Here is an 8,537-nt window from a genome sequence, read left to right as displayed (position 1 = left end):
CTTTTCTCTGCCGAGGTTGAAAAGAAAATATGAACAAGTCAGCAGTTTTCCTAACCTGGTACTGCAGTGACTTCATTTGCGTTCATTATAGCGTTTTTTACATGCAAATACGTGTCCAGCTTCTGTTTTGCCAGTGACATTGCAAAACTTGCCAGAAAACATGCTTGCATCTAGTCTGTAGTAGAAAATATGGGGTTAAAATTCTAATAAGTGCCATTTCAGCGGACACTTACATTTACTATCTTGCCATATGAACAGTAACAAGTTAGACTTTCATGAAAATTTCCAATCACAGCATTCATCATCTTGCCTCTTTTGCCCCAAAGCCTTGAGAGAAATGTACAGAAAACATTCATGTAAGTTCCCTCTTCTCATAGTTAATAAGCTTTAAACCAACATTTGGTTGATTTGAAATGGTGTCAGAAATTAATTGGGAATTACATCCTCAAATAACTAATAAGAAACCCAGAAGAATTAAGCTTTTCAACACAATGTTATCCCCCTACTTATAAGCACTCAGTGCCGAGCTATGTTCAGCAGCGGTGAGGCGACGATGGTCCAGGTAGGCCAAATTCGGAAGATGGGCCAAGACATATTCGGGGTAGCGTTCATCGCACAGCGGGTTTGAAGACAAAGAAAGGCTCGACAGCTCTCCCAGTAAACGTAGCATTCGTACCTGGTGGGTCAAGAAAGTGATGGTAAAGTATTTTAGGTCATGGCGGATGAGTATAATGGATGGGTCTATTAGCAAATGATGAAAAACCTGCTGGTGGACGAGTTTAGGCCTATGAAGCAACCTAAAGGTCTTTTCTCTTTTTAAAGAGAGAGAGAGAGAGACATACGTCATCGATGTCATCCAGGAGGTTGTTAGCTAAAGTGAGCACTTCCAGATGAGGCAATGATTGCAAAACCAGGCGATCCAACTTCTCTAATCTGTTGTTATGGAGAGCTAATACTTCTAAATTACGCAGCTCTCTGAGTCCGTCCATGCTGGTTAACTGAAAAGGAAAAATACAACTAATGGATTAAAGAAAAACAAGTAACAAGTTCTGGAACGCTCCAGCGCTTAAGGTTCTTAGGAGATTATTATTATTGTTATCATTATAATTAAAAATAGGTACATGTCGTATGAATTAAGCTAAAATATTAACTTGATACACTAATATACAGTAAGTGCCCTTTCCTCAAAAGATATTTCTCAGCAGAATTTGATCGTTTTCAATTTCTTACAGCTACAGTCTTAATATAGGCTATTGGGAGCCACTATATTTTTTTAACATGCAAAGGACCCTGTGTATATTACAGTGTGACAACATTCAAGGAGAATTTAGACTTACTTGGTTGAAAGAAAGGTCCAGCCAGTTTAAGGACACGAGTTTCTCCAGGCCGCCCACAACACTAAGGCAGTTGTTGCTCAATTCCAGCCGAGTCATGCTCTGGAACATCCATAAGAAGTCCAGGCTACCTAGACCTAGGGCAAATGGCCAAAAGAGAAATGATTAAATCTCCTGTAGGTAGAAAATCCAGTGCTTCTGTTGACCTGAGCACTTAATTATGTATCTGGAATATAGTCAGTTGCTGTGAGTTCTCATTCCCAGTCATTTTGGTAAAAAAAAGAAATCATGGCCAGAAACCCTTGTCTCAGAATCATTGGTGAATGCATAATTCCATCCTAGTTTTGACACAATATTACCTAACTGTACCTCTCAGTCCTTGTGTGGGATTCGATCTCAGGTTCTCACTAGTGAGACAATTGTATTTACTAGCATGGCACGAGGCAAGTATACACCCTTGTGTAAATATTTGGCTTATAACAAACACAACTACAACTACAGATGGGTCAATTTTGATGTGAAATGTTTCTTTAATTTGTTTATAATAGATGTTCTCGTAGCCCTGATGAAAACCGTTTGAAATTATGAAAAACGTCGAAAGTAATATGAATCTAAATAAAAAAAAATATTTGCGACGCAAAGCATGCAGTCAATGTCATGTTTTTGAACTATAATAAACCTACAGAATTAAATTTTGTTGGATTTGGAATTTTGTACAAAACGTAACAACCACAATGGATATGAGATGAATTCCAAAAAGATTCGCCACGGGACATACTATCATCGTAGCAGCAACTGAGAAGCACCACTCATTTTCACCTTTGAACTGCAGGGAGAGCGTGGCCACATGAGCACAGATGTTAGACGCATTGCCATGAGTCAGAGGCGGAAGATGCGGATGTTGGGCTGACAGCGCCTCAGCCAACATCTGAACGCTAATGGTGCCCACTTCCTGCCATGTACCGATGTCTTCTAAAATGACGTTCTCTGGTTTTTCCGTCGGTGCTGCCCGTTTGCGTAGGCTCAGGCCGCCCTGCGGAGGATAGGCCTATGTTGTAACTGCCGGTTGTTCGGTGTTAGGATGTGCTTATAAATCTAGGTTTTCAATTCTCGTATATGTTTATGTATGTGTGTATATATATATATATATATATATATATATATATATATATTTGTCCATAGGCCTAGTGCTAAAAAATTATTTTGTTAGAATAACTGCAATTGTGACTCTTCTCTTCGTCCAACTTCTTGACTAAAATTTCACTCTCCGCATAATCATTATACTTGTTGCATCCCGTGAACAATTTCATGGTCATTGCGGTCCTGTAACGACCTAGATAATTCCCACACCCAGATACAGACAATGAATTAGAAGCCTGTGCTAAATACCGTAAAATCGAAGGTCACAGTAAGAGAACGTTACAAAATGATTACAGAAATATTATGCTCTTTCGTGAATGTGAGAAATACTGAATCATTTACCTTTCATTATACATCATCAAGACCTTTATAGCATTCCATATATTTTGCATACGTAAAACGAATTAAGATAAATGAAAAACTGACCAAAATCTGAGGAGCGACCGCGCAACTTGCCCTTGCAACGGCAAGGAATAAATGTCAGTTGACTTTAGACCCAGGTGATCAAGTTTTCGCTACTCTTTTCGAAATATTTGGCATTGCTCCCATCTTTGTTGCTTTATTTGTTTTTAATGATATAGTGACGATTAATAGTATTCTCAGGCAATGTTGCTGAATGGTTTGGTCACATATTTTGTTAAAATTCTTTTGCACAAACACGCGCCACAGATACATAAGATAATGCGAAAACTAGGGGATGGGAAAGTTGTATCCCATGACCTTCTGTTGTCAGGACCTGTCTTGGTGTTTCCTAGCGATACTTCCTGTCGCAGCAGACACGTACCTGTACTCATACGTAATTATAGGTAATAACAGGTAAAATTAATAAGGTGGGTAAGCTAAAACTGAGGCGTAACTCCGCGTTTAAGGAGTAAATTGGAAGGATATATGAGACTAAGTCGTCTTGCTCAGTCACTAAACGTAGTACTATATAAACAAATGCTTTTCGATTTTGTCATTATTTCACCGTCAGCGACATTTAAGTTAGAAGAAAAATTGCTTTAAAACATATTTAAAAAACAATGGTTAAAGATTTCCGATTAACCCTTTGCATGATAGAATAAAACCAGCTGCTCGGTCTAGTGAAACATTACTGAGCCTAGCGGTAAGGAAGGGAAAGATGCAACGAAAGAAAAATGGTATGGCAGACCCACTAGCTGATTTTGACTGCCAAGTTATAATTTAATAGAGAGCGAGGGAAAATGAGCAGTTTAATCATGGAGAGAGTTACAGAAATGCCTCTTGAAGGGTGGGATATTATAATGCATAAAGAAAACGAAAGATGGCAATGGAAGAGAAGGAACAGTCACCAAGAATATCCTAGAATCATGATGGTTTACATAAACAGGAGTTAAATCTACGTAATAACTTCCGTGATTTATTATTTTGATGCTGGAATCGCTATTAGTAGCATTGCTTTGAAATATTAAACACTCTCTCTCTCTCTCTCTCTCTCTCTCTCTCTCTCTCTCTCTCTCTCTCTCTCTCTCTCTCTCTCGTTAACGTAGTACCACGAAACACCATAAACAATCACATACGGTGACGCGGGAAACGCCATAGAAGCAATCACTCCACTCTCGGCTTCGCATAACATCAGTGCTTCGTCTGCTTCCTCCACTTGGCTGTCGTCCTGTTCCGCCCCTTCGTCAGGCACGTCGTCTTCTGCGACGTCAAATTCGTCGTCACTCAGGTTGAGAGACATCTCGTCGGTTGTCTGAAAGTCAACTTGATAGAAAACGAAACAATGGAAGTAGTTTTTGGCTTTGAATGTTTCCTCTGTCGAGGAAAAGCTTCTTGACTGCTCACATCAACAAGCGTTGGGCGTCACCGTTTCCATGGAAACCGGCAAACCGCGAGTTAGGCTCCAGCGTCCATAGTGCGTTCACTTACACACATTTAGTAAATAATTGCCTCTGGTGCAGCTTGGTGATAAAAATTAATATTATTTATCAATTAATATGTATAACATATTTTTATCTTTATTATTATCCAGAACCAGAGCATTCTGCCTTTGAATTTTAGAAGTAAAATGCATTTGATGGCGAAAAACGCATCTACAGGAAATTCTACCGATATTGGTAGTGAGGAACACAGCACTGGAAGAAAGCTTAAAGAATTTAACTCTCATTTTGAATCTACGAAAACTTCTATATTCTAATAATGTATATCATTGAGGCTTGAGAATTTTTTAAATAGTCCTGAAATAAATATTTTCTCTCTCGCGGGTTACTTGACAAAATATATTACTGAGTCATTCTCCGTAAATACTGGAGATTTTGAATGCCAGTTAGAGACGAGGGAACAGAGTATTAACTGAACTGGGCTCAAATATATTTACATTATCTTGTTTTTGTTGTTAGATTAAGCTCACCAGCACTAGGCTTTGTTTCTTGAACATCCTGCAATAATATTTCTAAGTTTGGGAATCCCGTATCATGGAAGAAAGGCTAAACAACTGCAGCTTCAGACTGAAATTGAAGGAATGGCATTTCTCTTTCTAGTTATCAGTGTTTTTGTAGTGAATGAAATTTCTTTTCATAAAACATGAAAGAAAGGGCTGAAAGTGTAAGAGGAACGTCAGTTTGTATGCTGATTAATTGACTGATTTGAGTTATGTGGCGTGACAACACTAGGGTCGATGATGCTTGGAGGGCGTTCAGTTGGTTCAGCCTTGCAGAGAGAATGGGAGGAAGACTAGGTTACGATAAGGGCCTACGAATCAACTATTTTCTGTGAAAATGAATAAACAAATAAGTTGAACGAAGTATAAAGGTGGTTTGGCCAAGTGAAGAATTTGAGTAAAAGAAAGAAAGATCACGAAAACAAGAGAGTAAAGCCGTTGCAACTCTGCAATAAATGTAAGAGATTAAACTGTCTGAAGTCTGATAGATGTGTAGGCCTAAGCCTTGGCTTTAAAGCGGTGGAAGTGTTATCATCATTAGTCCATTAACTGCTGAATAAGGGCCAACAATTTGTGTAATAAAAACATTAACCGTTGTAAGAGGTAAACAGTTTGATTCTGGCATATATGCAGGCCAATGCCTTGGCTGCGAAGCTTTGGAAATGTTTTAATCATTAATTCATTAACTGCAGAATAAGGACCAACATTTTCTATTTAAACAAAAACTGATAGCACTGCAATCGTTATCATCATAAACTCGCGTAATTCACCCGCGGATTATAACAACGGATAAATGCTTTATCATCCACGCTAGTCTCATCTTTCTGATATGGATACTAGTTATGCTACCTTAATACATTCTCACGATCTCTGAGCCGAACCTAGCGGAAACCGGTTTCAAAGGTCGCTGTCGATAACAGCGACATTCCTCCGCGACAGCTTTTTTTTTCTCTTTCTTTCCTTCCTTCCTTTCATCTGTGTAATCGCTGTAATTGAGGCATTAGGAAGGATTTATCGTAATGCGTCTAAAGTTACCGCCTTGATAAGAGGGCGGGAAAGTTAACAAAAGAAAATGTCAATTTGCCTCAGTCTACAATAACATATAAATATGTATGTATGTATATATATATATATATATATATATATATATATATATATATATATATATATATATATATATATATACAAATCTAGCACCCGGAAAGGAACAATACGACTCTTGTAGATCATTTTGGCTTTTAATCTCCAAATGCTTGATAATTATAGGTCTAGAATGATAGATTTTGTGTAACATTCGTCATAAAATCATTAAGCTTGCAGGGGAAAGTTTTCTCTCTCTCTCCAATGCAATGTACCATGTACACATTGGCGTTTGTCACGGTTGTCTGTTTTCCAGACTTGTCATTAAGTGATGTAATATTACATGTAACGCGTCTAACAACCAGTAGGTAGGTGCAATAGCTATGCCCTACTTTTCAGTGGGTTTTTAGAAAGCTTTCTCCGTTTCCTCAGTGGAGAGAATCACTGGATAAAATAACGATGCTTTCGTGTATATATAATCACGATTCTTCAAAAACAATGGAAACAAAACCATCCTTTATCTTCACAGAAAACAATGGAAATAAAATATGGAAAATATTTATCAAGGTTAACTTGCTGAAATCACGAGAATGTGCAAAGAAGGACAATGTAGTAATGTAGACAATCCTGTTTATGGATATTTAATTACCTTTCAGATTATATCAACATGATTCAATAATTTTATATGGAACATCTCGAAAAAAATACCATAGGTCTATTGATACCGCCATTCCTTTTTTTCCTCATTGCATTAATGATATTTTATATTTCATACTCTTTTATAAGGACACGCTTGAAATCTTTTAAAGCCACCATCTATGAAGTTCTTATTTTCATTAATTCCTTAATGCATTGTTTTAATTGTTATGTTTGTTTACAAATGCTTCATATGATGTGGTTTTGTTTTGCTCAAATTCTCTTTCCCTTGTTTGCAAGGCGGTGCAACCAACCGTACGCTTCATAAACTGTCCTTCAGGCTTCAAATGGTTTTACAACCTTAAAGTTATTATTGTCGGTGACGTGGTAGGCAAAAAATGTTGTTCACCTGAGATTAAAATCATTTCATTTACATATAAATTCACTGATACGTCATGCAAATACGTAGAGTGGCAGTTATGATTTAAATAACTTTCAGAACGAAAAGGCTGAACTCTGTCAAATTCCTTATGCTAAGCTAGGCGTACAGTCAGAAATTCCTTAAAGTTATCACGACATCTCGCTTATCACGGCATTCAAATGTGTTCTACCACGCAGTAATCAAACATTCCGTTGGGTGTGATAAGGACAATACCAGCCCGCACACTCATGTGACCACAAACAATGATACGGGAGAATAAATAAGAAAATTACATTGATTTGCTCTAGATCGGTAAAAGGGTAAACTTACTATCTTAAGTAAAATGGCGCTTTTCTTTCACGGAAGTTCTCTAGTTAACAGAAGCAGTGAGAATTGCCAATGTTGACTTCTCTTTACTTGAAATAGAAATCTAAAATAGTAACTGTTTACTTTAAAAAAACAAGTAAAAAGTGCGCCGGAGTTTCTTCGGCGCAATCGGGTGTTCTATACAGCCGCAACAGCGTATAATCAAGGCCACCGAAAATAGATCTTTCGGTGGTCTCGGTATGATGCTGTGTCAGCCACGGCCCATGAAACTTGAACCATAGACCGGTGGTGACCTATGCTATATAGTTGCAAATAGCACGATTTTGGCTAACTTTAACATTAAATGAAATACAAGAAAACTACTGAGGCTAGAGGGCTGCAATTTGGTATGTTTGATGATTGGAGGGTGGATGGTCAACATACCAATTTGCAACCCTCTAGCCTCAGTAGCTTTTATGATCTGAGGGCAGACAGAAAAAGTGCGGACGGACAGACAAAGCCGGCACAATAGTTTTCTTTCACAGAAAACTAAAACAGTGCGTTTACACGACACTATTGATTTCTGAGAGCACGTGATAGCCCATGCCATTTAACCTTGCACACCAAAAATGGAGCTTTCTTTGTACAGTACATTGGTATAAAAACAAACATATGTTTCATCATCATCATCATCAAAATCCAGTTCATTCATCTTTCAGTCATTTCCAACTCAAGCAGCTTCTCTCCAACCAGCTTCGGAATACAGCCTCATCTAAATCATTCAGTTTCTCCAATTTCATTCAATTCCCACTTTAAATGTCTCATATTTCCACACGCAGTCATATTAGGGTGTCAAATTTAAGCCTTGACGTTACGTAGAGCAGAGATTCGGTCTTTTTGTTTCTACACCGTAAATGTTTGTATCTTTGTTGTAACTTCATAAACAAACAAACATTCCTCAGACTAAAAGTTACTGCAAGTTAAGCAACTTGAGCAGAGTGTAATTCGATACGAGATCCTAATCACAAATGCCTCTCTCTCTACTCGTTCGTAAGCCTCATCATTACGAACCGCACGAATGTGCACGTCCTCATGACGCACTCGACGAACCCAATTCCACACCAGTCGCTTTATGCGTGTCAACGAACAACCATGAATCATTTCGAAATCGCCCACCTTATCTTCGAGAGAATAACGACCAGCCTTGTCACGTGCGACC

The 8,537-nt window shown here is 38.1% G+C and overlaps 1 protein-coding gene across 2 annotated transcripts in view; it reads right to left on the bottom strand.

Moving 5' to 3' along the window:
* The window catches only part of LOC136826049 (dynein regulatory complex subunit 3-like), a 9,918-nt gene extending 5,635 nt beyond the window's left edge, over positions 1–4,283 (bottom strand). The window contains exons 1-6 of one of the 2 annotated variants that reach the window (XR_010849511.1): positions 4,013–4,283; positions 2,154–2,367; positions 1,338–1,471; positions 843–998; positions 507–676; positions 1–7 (exon numbers count right to left, since the gene is read on the bottom strand). The exon at positions 1–7 is cut by the window's left edge and continues 200 nt beyond it. Coding sequence is in view for 1 of the 2 variants with exons in the window: in XM_067083032.1 (XP_066939133.1) it covers positions 1–7; positions 507–676; positions 843–998; positions 1,338–1,471; positions 2,154–2,367; positions 4,013–4,063 (732 nt within the window). In the remaining variant the exon portion in view is untranslated. The remainder of the gene's footprint in view (positions 8–506; positions 677–842; positions 999–1,337; positions 1,472–2,153; positions 2,368–4,012) is intronic. The other variant, XM_067083032.1, reaches the window with a different exon arrangement.
* Between the last annotated feature and the right edge of the window lie 4,254 nt (positions 4,284–8,537).

Source organism: Macrobrachium rosenbergii, chromosome 1 (assembly GCF_040412425.1).
Source record: "Macrobrachium rosenbergii isolate ZJJX-2024 chromosome 1, ASM4041242v1, whole genome shotgun sequence".
Taxonomy (NCBI): domain Eukaryota; kingdom Metazoa; phylum Arthropoda; class Malacostraca; order Decapoda; family Palaemonidae; genus Macrobrachium; species Macrobrachium rosenbergii.
The sequence above is the reverse complement of the archived record's forward strand: the minus strand, read 5'-3'. Positions and strand labels throughout refer to the sequence as shown.